The sequence below is a fragment of the Melitaea cinxia genome, chromosome 4 (assembly GCF_905220565.1).
Source record: "Melitaea cinxia chromosome 4, ilMelCinx1.1, whole genome shotgun sequence".
NCBI lineage: Eukaryota > Metazoa > Arthropoda > Insecta > Lepidoptera > Nymphalidae > Melitaea > Melitaea cinxia.
The window spans coordinates 16,046,698-16,060,894 of NC_059397.1; the positions used below are offsets into that span (position 1 = coordinate 16,046,698).

General features: G+C 31.9%; 1 protein-coding gene across 1 annotated transcript in view; it reads left to right on the top strand.

Moving 5' to 3' along the window:
- The window catches only part of LOC123670311 (nose resistant to fluoxetine protein 6), a 64,424-nt gene extending 51,227 nt beyond the window's left edge, over nucleotides 1-13,197 (top strand). Inside the window, exons 7-12 of the mRNA XM_045603814.1 lie at nucleotides 1,264-1,457; nucleotides 7,115-7,244; nucleotides 8,770-8,959; nucleotides 9,624-9,766; nucleotides 10,125-10,221; nucleotides 13,005-13,197. Of these exons, the coding sequence (XP_045459770.1) occupies nucleotides 1,264-1,457; nucleotides 7,115-7,244; nucleotides 8,770-8,959; nucleotides 9,624-9,766; nucleotides 10,125-10,221; nucleotides 13,005-13,036 (786 nt within the window). The 3' untranslated portion in view covers nucleotides 13,037-13,197. The remainder of the gene's footprint in view (nucleotides 1-1,263; nucleotides 1,458-7,114; nucleotides 7,245-8,769; nucleotides 8,960-9,623; nucleotides 9,767-10,124; nucleotides 10,222-13,004) is intronic.
- The last annotated feature ends 1,000 nt before the right edge of the window (nucleotides 13,198-14,197 follow it).

Genomic DNA, 14,197 nt, shown 5'->3' on the forward strand with positions numbered 1-14,197 from the left:
ATGATAAGGATTCTTGGATATATTACTATATATTCTCGTCTCCCGCGGGTGTCGTAAGGAGGCGACTAAGAGACAACACAGTTCCACTACCACTTTGGAACTTAGGAAGCCGACTGATGGCGGGATAACTATCCAACTGCTGGCTTAGAAATACACAGGTCGAAGACGTGCAGCGGCGTCTTTGGTGCGACAAAGCCAGCCCTGCGGTCACCAACCCGCCGACCCAGCGTAGTGACTATGGGCAAAACACATGAGTTTACGCCATTTTTGGCGCTAACTTGTGGAGGCCTATGTGCAGCAGTGGACTGTATCAGGCTGAAGTGATGGTGATGATGATGATTAGTATATATTCAAAGTTGTTCTCTATAAAAACGAGCGGCGTTGTTGTCATAATAAATTGGTCACAAATACAAAAAAAAAAAAAATACATCATGGTCTAAATGAATAAATTTTAATACGAAATAAGTTTTAATACTAAAAATTAACACCCAATTTAATGAATTTTCCGTTATCACATTTATTTATTTTAACCAGTTTTGTAAGAGACATCATAACGTATAGGACGTGTATCAAAGAAATATCAACAAAATTATAATCTATTATAAACTAACTGGTTTCCACAACTTTATATTGCTTGAAAAACAAACTTAACTGTGTTAATTAATTTGCATTTAAGTTATTTTACGAATTCAAACAAAGCTTGAGTCGTTAATATTTGCTTGTTAAAACCTCCCGACAGATCTTTTTTTTTTTAATTAATATTCGTTAATGGAAAAATTTGTACTTTTGATTATCTTTAAAAAAATCAGCCATAATTAGGGATACCACAATTGTAGCAATTGTGATTTTTTAATTATTTATGATCAGGTTTTATATGATCTAAGCCTCAGTGATGATTTATGTGCTATAATTTAAGAAATTTATTTCTAAATTTTACAGTATATAATTATGATTATATACGTATATTTAAAATTTCTGCGATACATATCTGCGATACAAACCTTGTCCACGTGGAATTAATCCAAGATAGGTGACAGCGTTTCGCATTGAATCACTATGCCGATTTTCTGGGCAAAAAACACACCAGCCCTATGTTTCCCACGTTACCAGGGGTGGCACTTATGACAATTAATAATAAGGCTATAATTAAAAAGAAAATCAGGTTAATTTCTAATAACTTACCGATACTCATTGTCAAAAAATTGCTTAGATTTTTTTTTTGTGTTGCTAAAGTGAAATGACATTTTTTTATTATTATTCTAGTGTTTGACCCATACTCACCAAATTGGAATGGACATGCAACTGTACGTAGCGACGCTACCTCTGATGTTCGTTCTCTGGAAGTCGAAACGCTTGGGCCTCGCACTTATCTTCGGTATATCAGTGATTTCAACAGTTTTGAGATACTTGGCTATACACTGGTACGACATCAGCATGTTCGTGTACTATGGAATATCGTAAGTACTAAAATAACTAAATGTTGTTATCATTTTGTTTGTAATAATCCCGGGTATATAAGCCCTAATTTTGTACTACATGTTTTGAAATTGTGTCTATCTCGATTCTAGATAGATCTACACATGGTATAATCATATTATTGTGATAATATCATGCCAATATCATGTCACAACTACGTAGAGAGTCTTAGCTTGTTACCGTACCATGCTTGTAATAAGTTAGATGTTATATCGATGGCTCCTAAGTATACTGAGTCAACTAACAACTTTTGACTATTTAATTTTTTTAAGATATTAATAACATTTACTTCATTTCCTATCCACCTACGTAACAAAAAAATAAAGTTATTAGAAGTAGAGTTGACTCAGTATACTTAGGAGCTATCGATATTATAATAGATATTTATGGGTTATAATCACTATGATAGATATTAACCACAAAAACCGCAAATTTATATACAATATTTGTCCTACTTGGGAATAATCCGCTTACTATAAGAGATTTGATACGCTCATTTGTATTAACACTTCATATTGACGGCTGCCGTGACACACACACACACACATATAGTTAGTAAGTAGTTAGTCCTAAAGACCCTCTCCGTACACCGAAAACCGATACTGATTCTTTTGTTACATACAACATTTGAATAAATATTTTTATTCCATTTTTGTTTCTTGAAATGAATATTTTAATAAACTATTTGCGTAAGCAAAATCTAATATTGCTTTTGATATTTTTTTGTTATATAACTAAAATATCAGTTATCTGTCCTAACAGAAATAAAAAACCTTTCATATTTCTAAATTACGTGAAGAAAAATAAGCATAGGTCACAATAATCGAAAAAGTTAAACCAAAATATATTGACACTGTAAGGAAGGAAGGAAGGATAACTATCCTCACATAAATAAAATAACCATTAACGACAAATAAAAAACATCAAACATCGACAAATAACGCGAACGAAAGTAATTGATAAAGTAATTGATAAGTTATATTTATTAATTAACATATCATAGTTATTAGTTATTAATTAATATAATACAACTATCTTAATTTCGATAATATTCTTGTTTCTAAATAACCATAACGAGAACGAAAATAATGGAAAAAAATTAATCTAAAATGTTACGACCAACTTAAATTGGTTGTCAATTAACGTATAAAATCATACATATATATGTATATCTTACACAATAAAAATAGACCTCCCTATTTCATGAAGTGATTATAAATTAACATTTTATAGCATATAACTATTCTAACACAAATGAAAAAATATTCTTTCTAATCAAGAAGAAATAACTAGAATGAGAATAATTTGTTAAACCAAAATATTATAACTCTTTTAAGTGGTCATTAACAGCATACTCGTATAACTATCCTAACATAAATAACAAAAAACATTTCTATTTTCTAAGTAACTATAAGGTAACATATATAATTTAGAAGGTAACATATGTAGATCGAATGCCATTAATCATATCATCATAATGTTTTGATACCAAAAACCATAATCGAAAAAAAAAAACCAAAATACCGGTAAAAACATGAAAATTAACAGGTTACAGCATATAATGTGCTTTTAAATGTACAATACTTAGATAGTATACACTAATACGTAATTACAAGTTTTGTTCTCACGCCTTAGCCTTAACACGAGGTACTATTGTCGTGATAACCTTGCTAACACCATAGGAAGAGGCGATCGATTATCATAAGTATAGTAGACTGTGTAAGTGTTTACTTATTAAAATGTAATAAAACTATATTTAAATCTTTGCTTGTAACAAAAGTGTAACAAAGTCCATTTATACAAAGCGGAAGATATTTTGAAAATTAAAGTGTAGTAGATAATGATGACAAAACCGTAACTATTTTATTTTTATGTACTGGTCATAGCTAAGATTATTTTTGTCCTGAAAATCTGTCCGGTTTTTCGAAATAAGTGGCAAGTACACCTCTACTTACTCACTCTCGTACTCGTGTATACTTTAACAGTTACATACCTATTAATCAATTATTTATATAGCGAACTATTATTATAAGGTATTTTATTACTGTTAAATTATAAAATAAATTTTTTATATTTAAAAAAAAACTTTTTAAGTTAAACGGTTTTATGTTAAACATACATTGCAATGTTTAAGATAAATGTACTAAAAACCAAAAAATAATAAAATAGATACAGTCGTGGGAATTATAAACATATGCATAGACTAGACTAAAATAAAACCGTGGGGCACGTCAATTGTCTACAATCGTTGATTAAAATGTTTGTTTTGTAATGTTACACTATAATTAGGCAGTTGTTCAACCGACAACGATGGACGTGTGATAAGTAGGGCTAGAATGTGGAAACAAGCTAGCAAGCTCGATTATAAGCGAGTTTTACGGTTTCATAGTGGTGAGCGAGTAGTACTTTTATCATATGTTTTGTCGATTAAAGACAAACTACGAGCAGTGAAACGATTCCTCGCCAGCCAGCAGTGTGAATGTCCAACGATAAACTAGTTGAAACATCTCTTTTATTTACATGGAGTGTATAACTATTGGAATTTCCATGAGCAAGAAAATAGTAAGTAATTTCCTCACCGTCTGCGGGCCAACTGCCTATTTTAACGACGAATTAAACGATTCTTCTATCGCACATTAAGTCGATAATTTGTAGACACGTGCCCCACGGTTTTATTTTAGTCTAGTCTATGCATATGTTTATAATTCCCATGACTGTATCTATTTTATTATTTTTTGGTTTTTAGTACATTTATCTTAAACATTGCAATGTATGTTTAACATAAAACCGTTTAACTTAAAAAGTTTTGTTATCTATTTTTATTTTCTAGTTTTTAGTTTTTATTTCGCATTCTGTTTAATTCATTTAGTGCTTCATTATTGCAAGGCCCATCTTAAATATTGAGGTTGTATAGTGCACTGTATTCTTCTTGTCAAGCCCTTTTATTTGATACCCATATTGGTGGGATTGATAAAAAATTGTTATCAGACATTTGGTAGCGGCGGCCAGCTTAGATTTCAATTTTGCATAGTAAATTGTATTCTACTTGTTGAGACCTTTCATTTGATACCCATGTTGATGGGATTGATAAAACCTAAGTTATCCGCCATTTTGTAGAGGCCGCCATCTTGGATTTTAATTTTATATAGTACATTGATTATACTGGTTGAGCACTTTCATTTGATACCCATATTGATGGGATCGATAAAACCTACGTTATCCGCCATTTTGTAGCGGCCGCCATCTTGTGTTTCAATTTTTTATAGTATATTGTATTTTGCTTGTTGAGCCCTTTCATTTGATACCCATATTGATGGGATTGATAAAACCTACGTTATCCGCCATTTTGTAGCGGCCGCCATCTTGGATTTCAATTTTTTATAGTATATTGTATTCTGCTTGTTGAGCCCTTTCATTTGATACCCATATTGATGGGATTGATAAAACCTACGTTATCCGCCATTTTGTAGCGGCCGCCATCTTGGATTTCAATTTTTTATAGTATATTGTATTCTGCTTGTTGAGCCCTTTCATTTGATACCCATATTGATGGGATTAATAAAACATAAATTATCCGCCATTTTGTAGCGGCGGCCATCTTGAATTTATAATGATAACGAATAAACACAATTGTATTGTCACCAAAATCCAAAGTGTATACAAAATTTCAAATTAATCGGTTGACAGGAAGAGGGTGAAATTTGAATTACTAAATTTGACCCAAGAATAAAAAATAAAACAAACGGGGTGAGCTAAATAAAACCGTTTAAAAACACGATACTACATGGACACACGAAACACGAAAGACGTGAAACGATATCGCATATAAGCCCACACAAAAAATGAAAAGCATTACAACATTAAAAAAAAATTTCTTTATAAGGAACGGAGGGGGACGAGACGAATTTTTTGTTATTTTATTTTTTACTAAAAAAAAATAAAAAAATGGAATGCTATAAAAATATGTTTATGATTATCTTATTTCTTTTATACACCTAAGCGTATACCGTAGCCAATAGACACACACTAGTACCATCGCAAGCGCGTTGCCGACCTTACCCCCAATTTCCCCCAGGATTAACAATTGCTCACCACAAGAACAATACTGCTTGAAAACAGTATTATTTAGGTTATAAAGTCGAGGTACTTCCCAGTCGGGCTGCTCCATATTTTGAGCAGGATATTTCCTGCTGTACCCTATCTCACTTATTTTTTTTCTATTTGTAAATGTTTGTATAAAATATAAAAATATTTTGTTATTTTTTTATGTCTAATTATGATTTTTTACTTCAATATGTACTTAAAAGTTTTATAACGTAATAACCATTATTTAGTATCGAATAATAATCACGGAACGACAAAGTTGAACTATAAAAAAAAATAATGATTAATTAAAAAAAATCGTCAAATAAAACTTGGAACTAATTACAATATTTTTGCTACTACGATCTAAAATCATAGCCTTATGTTTCGTGGCGCTTGTATGACTCTATCTAGGCATCGTATAATTAATCGGTAGCAGTTTGTAGTGACCCTGCTGTCTATGTAGGTACATATTGAATCAAGAGCCGAGATTACTAAATAATGCTATGTAGTCGCTTCATTTGAAAGTCCTTTTACGATTGTTATTTAATTACAATAAATATTAAATTTTATATTTGATTCGACCGTTTTTGTTAAACGTATGCGGTTGCCCGACAACCTTTTATATTGACGTCTGCGAACTAAAGCTTCATCTTCCAAATGCTTCTTATTTTGATCATTCGAGTTGAGAGTCCCTTGTTCCCAAATATTGACGACACCGCTATACATTTGTTATAGGTATATAAATTGACCAGGGAAAATTAAAAAAAAAGCTTTGACAATATTATTTGTGTAGTCTAAACTATAAACGATCATCCAAACCTATGTCCAATACATACACCGCTAAATTCGGTATGTTACACAGTATTCAATTAAAAATAATTATTAAAGAGCGTTGTGAAAGTCGGAAATTTGGTTCTAACATTTAATTTTATTTCGAGCTTGAAATATAAAATAATAAAAATTATTTTTAATAGAAATCAAAACTTAAAAATTGAATAATTGTCGAAATGTCCGTTTAATGTACAGATATTTTCTTGTTTGTTCTGTTTTAATTAAATTAGTGAAAAATACTGATACATAAAAATATACGTTTCATAACGTCATACTTATATTGAGATTTTTTTATTAACATATTCACACGGTCGTCTGTTCCAAAGGTAAGCGACTTAAGGCTTGTGTTATAAATAATAGCCGAGCGATAAAGCGATATATTTAATTTTGCATTATAATTTCTTGTATATAATTAAATCATTAATTGTGGTACTATTTCAAAACACAAATATTAAAGTAGGTAATGTTTTAGGTACATATTAATCTAGAATTATACAACAACTTGATCCACTTAAAACTAATGAAAATCTTCCCATTTACTCAAATAATGTCAACCCGTAGGTGTAACAATTAATAAATATATTGCATTGTTTTTATATTAAGTAGTACCTTGTTTAAATCAAAAGTAGTAAATACGAATTTCGTTACTGAGATGAATAGTTTTCTGAAATAATTCAATATAAAAAACAAAGAGATTTGTCAAGTATATTTTTCTTTCCAGAGTTCAAAAACTTCTGGATGCAGCAAGATTTTCATACATTCTGCCAACTCACCGCGCTACGATCTACCTCATCGGTGTGATTATGGCCTATTTCATGAAATCCAAGAAATCATTTGTAAAACTCAGTGATGTAAGTAAATGATGTATTTCAATATGTTAGTAAATGTTGTTAAAAACTAGCTGAACTTGCGAACTTTTAAGATTTTTTAAAATTATTTTCATTTATAAAAAATTCCAGACAATAACGAACACAAATAAGGAAATTCTTAATAATATATAAAATTCTCGTGTCATGGTGTTAAACATTGAACTCCTCCGAAACGGCTCGACCGATTTTAATAAAATTTTGTGGGCATATCGGGTAGGTCTGAGAATCGGCCAACATCTATTTTTCATACCCCTAAGTTATAGGGGGGGGGGGATTTAGCGGGTTAATAACATATATGGCAAAGAAACGTTTGCGGGGTCAGCTAGTATTAAATATATATTTTTTATCATGTATTACTATTATAGATTTTATATCGTTTTTTATTTTTTATTTGCGTACTTAGTGCAGTAGCTATTTTAGTAGTTATTAAAAATAATACCTTAAGTATTACAGAGCTAATTACTTACAGACGATCTATAAAACAACAAATGTACAAGTCTTGTCACTTTGTATCACATTATATTTATCATTACATGCTATCACATAGTTGAAGTCATTAAATAGGTACTAATAACCCACGGCCCTGTAAAGAGCTATAATAATGACGCTACGGGGGTCCTTATAAGAAAGCCCTTATTTACAAACTTTACAAACTCTGTTATTGACTGGTTTCTAATGACTGACTGCGCCGAAGAGACAACGTGTAGATTTATTTGTGTATTTTATTATAATGAATCAGATTTTTTGGATTTATCGCGGTTCATTAAATTTTTTAAATGCCCGATATTTCGAATACTTTACAGCAACCACGGTCACGGGAGGACAACAGTTGTTTCATTAGAAAAGAATATCTATTTCATGTTTATAATACGTTTATATAATACTTGTTTTAAAGTAGTTTAGAGATTATATATGTAACACGAGTTTGGCTGTTCCGGTTTCTCTATATTAACATCCTTTTTAACCGTCTTCAAAAAGGAGGAGGTTACTCAATTCGACCGTATATATATATATATATATATATATATTATGTTTGGGGATAACTCCGTCGTTTATGAACCGATTTTGATAATTCTTTTTTTGTTAGAAAGGAGATATCCCTATTTTGGTACCATGATAAGAAAACCAGGATCTGATGATGGGATCCTGGAGAAATCGAGGGAAATTCTCGAAAATCCGCATAACTTTTTACTGGGTGTACCGATTTTGATGACTTTTAATTTAATCGAAAGCCGATGTTTATCGTGTGGTCAAATTTAAATTTCATCGAGATCTGATTACAACTTTTGGAATAATCTTTGATAATGCGTATTTACTTGACTATTTTTTCGTCTATCTACGTTGTATTACTTGTCGATATAACTGAAGTCGGTTTTTCTTCGTTTGCTTGCAAACACAAATATATTATTATAATATTAATATAGAAGTATATTAAATGTTAACTTTGAATAAAGGGACTTCCCTATATATATATATAAGTATCTTAAATTAAATTTATTAAATTTAGAATCAAGCGAGATTACTTTGGGCGACTTGCTTCGGACTGGCCACATACACAATCGCCAGTCCGTACAAGATGGGTCTGGAGGGCTACGAGTACGAGCACTATCCCGCGGCGATGTTCGCTGCATTCACCCCGATTCTATGGGGCTTGTTCATGTGCCTCGCTCACTGGTGTATTTGCAATGATTATGTTGGTAAGTTAGTATACAAATATTTTTAAGTAAAACTTCTTTACGAACGCTTGACTAAGGTAGTTAGCTGGTGAGTGCGTGACGAGAGCGTTACGAAAATTGTGATGGGGCGAGGCAAACGGAAGTTGGAGGGAGTTATAAGTTAGATGGAGATAAAGAAGTTTTACTTCAATCGTGTGATCTAAAGAACACTCGTTTTTTTGTGTATTGAGATAATAGCAAGAAATACCTGGAGTTCCCGGCATCTTTAGGCTTTGTAACCGCTTCCCATCAAGTGGGGCACACGCTTGTTTGCCATCCCAATCATATGATAATAGAAAAAGTCTTATATCGTAAAGAAAACTATTTATAGTGGTAGAATCAAGAGATTGATTATTAACTTAATACAAAATTTACAAAAATATATTTATTTAATCAGAAATGTACAAGCCAATTTTGTCATTTTCTATATTGTTTAAGATTAGCCACTTTATATCTTTAGCTAATTACATATTTATGACTTTTCTGGCTACAAGTTTTTAAGAGAGGCGATATTACATTATGTACACGAAGAGGCAATAATTGGGTCTTCGTTTACTTTTTTAATAACAGTCTATAAACGGAGTTTTGAATACGCGCAGCAAATAAAGTAAAAAAGTTAAAACTCTTTAATTTATTATTTCACCAGGTTCAGGAACAGCATTCGTCGAGTCATGGGTGTTTAAATTTTTCAACAAAATAGCGTACGCGGTATACCTGTCCCAGTTCCCTATATTCTTCTACAACGTCGGAATCCAAAGACATTCCGAACATTATTCGCCAATGCTTCTTGTAAGTATAATCAATATTACCACACTGGGATTATGGGATTCAAAACTCTCATTCATTTCATTTAGACGCAATAATTGCACTTTAATATTGCACTAAAAAAAGCCTGTAAATATTAAATCGATTCTTCTCAGCAGAATTTGAATTTACATTATTATTGTTTTTTTTTTTTTTTTTTAAGTTATATATCCACAGGCTTATAATGCCCGTGCTTTTGTTTTCCATATTTTTCTTTTTTTTTTAAACATGCATCGGTACTTCACTGCAACTTTAGAATCTTAGAAACCTATTATTGTGATTAAAACTGTTAAGAAAATTCTTTAAGAGTTTTCCTTTAATTTGTAATAATAATTATTTTCAGTTCCACATACCGGAAATGGCAACCGTGCTGGTTGTATCAATAATAGCAACAGTGGCAATAGAGATGCCTTTCAACCAAGTGTATAGGATATATTTCGGTAAGTTCTTTACACGTGTATTTTTTTTTTTTACTTACACAAAATTCATAAGTATCACCTTAACATATAGTGAAGATTACGAAGCAATAACATTTTATTGTAATTCACAAAAACTTAACTAAGGTAAGGCACAGCAGGAAATTTCTTCCAGCCCGTCTGGGATAGTACCTCGACCTTACAGAAGATCACAGCTAAACTAATACTGTTTTGAAGTAGTGTTGTGTTCCTGTTGGTAAGTAAGGTGACCAGAGCTCTTAGGGGGAATCGGTGGGAGGGTCAGCAATGCGCTTGTGATGCTTTTGGTGTTGCATACATCAGTAAGCTACAGTACCTAATTGCTTACCATCTTGTGAGCAATACGCTTGTTGGCCGACTTAGTTATATAAAAAATAGTTTCGTAATGTTTTACAAAGCCTGAACCTGTTTGCCTATTAATACGATTAGACTATGACAGAGGGATTACAGACAGAAGTTAGCTCCTAATATTTTCCTCATATTTTCTTTTGTTACTTCTAAGGGCTTATTTCAGTACTTCTGGATAAACTATATTTACCGGATGAGAGAAGCATTCGGTAGTTTTTGATTCATTATTATTTTTAACCATCGAATTCTACTATATTCATGAGATATTTGTAGTCGCGTATATTAATCTCAAAGTTGCGGTTTATTTATTGGGGAGAAACAAGTAAAGTAAAGAAATGTATAAATGTATAATCAATGTAAAAAAAATCTTAGTGGTCTATTCTACCTCTCGCTGTCAAAATCTATTTGTATCGTTATCTGTCAAATAGTGTTATCCATAACTGATGAAACAGGCCCTAAAAATAACATACGTCTTTCAACAAAAGCGTTTAAATTTTTTTAATTTAAAGTTCAACTTATAGGTTCGGCTTTCTATTACGAAATAAATAGAAAATATATATTTATTATGTTATCGAACTTTACAATAATTTAATTAATAATCAGTTTTACGATACACGAAACTAATATTAACACTTGAGCACTAAACAAGTGAATCGTGTTAAAGACATCAGAAAATATAAATGTGTTTTTAAGCATTTATACGTCAGAAAATAATCAACATTTTTAAATAAGTGTCAGTCCCCGTAATCTTCCATTTCCCATAATATTTTTGAACATTACCTTTAATAAGATTTGCTTACAAGAAGCCTTCAAAAGTTACACACTCGGTAAATAAACTTATTTTTCCTTTAATTTACTTATGGAAATCAACGTCCTACTTTTGACTTGAAGGTTCCTTTTTCCCTTTGTCATCTCCAGGTATGGTTTGACAAATAAATTACGATTGATGATGAGATACGTATTACTTTTGTTTCTGTTAATATAATCAAAACAATTTTATACAGTAACTATATATTTGGAGATTTCTATCTATATATAAAATGGTTTTATAATTTAAAAATGGATTTTTTTGGTAAATACTGCACGTAAATACCTATGTATTTACTTTTATATAACAGACAACATGTTATGTATACTTTTATATGTAAGTAATTATTAAAAACTTACAACGAGATATAGTATTATTGATAGCTTTAAGCTAGTTTTGAAAGTACAGTAAAGGATCTTATATTTGGTACTTGCGCAATATAGTACCTCAACTATGATAAAAAAATTACTAAATCCACGCTTGCACCAGTTCGCAAGTTCTTTTTTTTTTTGTTTAAAAATTCATCTCACGCCGATGGTAATATCATCTCCAAACGCCGTGAAAAGACCTGTCTCTGGAGAAATCTTATAACATTTACATGTGCTCACCGCAGTGGAATAGATTCTAAACGGATTTACTCTCATAAATAAAACGGTATTTAATCGGAGAACAGCCTTTTGCTCGATACTAAAATATTAATAAATATTAATCTGGTCTTACAGTCATCACGTGTTATCACTTAAATCAAACTAGCATTTAAAATTTGTTATCTTTTTACTGTAATATAACCATTAGGTGTGGCTACGGTACTAAAGAATATAGCCATCCCCTCTGTTCCCGTGGGTGTCGTAAGAAGCGACTAAGGGATAAAAAGGTTCCACAACCACCTTGGAACTTAAGAAGCCGACCGATGGCGGGATAACCATCCAACTGCTGGCTTTGAAATACACAGGCCGAAGACGGGCAGCAGCGTTTTCGGTGCGACAAAGCCAGTACTGCGGTCACCAACCCGCCTGCCCAGCGTGGTGACTATGGGCAAAACACATGAGTTCACGTTATTTTTGGCGTAAACTTGTGGAGGCCTATGTTCAGCAGTGGACTGTATAGACAGTAATGATGAACCATTAGGTGATTCTAAGAGTTGCTGGTTTTGGTAGAGACTAACGAGTCATACATGCTGTAGCGTATTCGCGTTACAAAAATAGTGATGCATTTTTTACTCGCTCATTACCCCTTGACTAATTAAATCGTAGTAAATTAGAACGCCGTATTCATACTGACCAGTTGAAGTAAGCCCTTTAGTCTTTAAGGAGTGTGACTGTGGTGATTGATAATGGTGATTCATTATTTCATTATTTTTTAAGTGAATAAACTTTTGTACTAAAGTAAAGGAATTAAACAAAATACCAAATTATATTTGTTAAGTTTTTTTGACAAAAAAAAATCTAAATAATTTGCTATACAAAATACTCAGAGGTTTGACAGTACGCGTAATCTTAAAAAAGTTATTTAATGTTTAATTAGGTCAAGGTGGGTAGGTAGGGTAGGTTGGGTAATATTAAGCCTAGTATTTTATTTGTTAATTAATGTATTTTATTATTTTTTTTTTCAGGTAAATCACAGACAAAATTAAAGGACAAGTGATGACAAAGACAAAGATTTACTGTAATATAAGATCTTAAAACCAAACATCACGTAATTAATAAGTTTATATTAATGTTTTGTGTATTTTTTACGTTATGTAATAATTAATTATAAGATAGATAGATATATTTTGTAAGATAAATAAACGATGGCTAAAATTATATTGTATTATATTTAATCTCCCCACTATCCCTTAGTTATTAACCCTCATGTATTGAGTAAGGGCATGGCAGGAAGTAACTTATTCGAAATTCGGAGGAACCCGACTGGGAAAGTATCTCAACGTGACAGAAGATAACATCTAAACAACACAGTTCTCAGTGTTGTGTTCCTATGGTAAGGTGACCAGCTGAGTGAGCTCTTGGCGAGATAATTGGTGGAAGGGCCAGCAATGCGCTTGTGATGCTTTCGGTGTTGCATACATCAGTAAGCTACAGTAATCGCTTACCATCTGGTGAGCAATACGCTTGTTGGCCGACTTAGTTATATAACAAAATAGTTTCGTAATGTTTAACAAATCCTGAGCCTGTTTTCCTATAAATACGATTAGACTGTGACAGAGGGATTACAGTAGAAGTTAGCTCCTAATATTTTCCTCATATTTTCATTTTGTTACTTCTAAGGGCTTATATCAGTAGTTAGGGTCGGCAACGTGCTGGCAATGCAATATGGAGTTTCTGTCATACATAAGCTATACAAGTTTACTATGGGGCGTAGTAAATTTAAAATTTACTACGCCTGTTTCAATTTTTTAGCTCAACACAAATTATTCTTTTCTTTAATTTAAAATATCATAGAATTATCACACGAGCATTCATGCCGCACGTAACTCTGGCTGGAATATCCAAAAACGCTGGAAAGAAAAAGCAAACATTTTTAGATTTCAAGCCATTCTAAGAAAATTGAACTAGTCAGTCCTTTAGTTACTTAAGCGGAAAACCCTAAATTTGTTTATTGATAATTATTTAATTTCGTTTGTTGTAAGTAACCTATGGTTATAGGTAACTTATGGTACGGGCCCTATCCGGCCCTCGGGCCCTTTCTTTGACATCCCTGATGTAAACACTCTAGACTTCATATATATTATATAAAAAATTCTCGTGTCGTCTCATATCGGGTAGATCTGAGAATCGGCCAACATCTATTTTTCATACCCCTAAG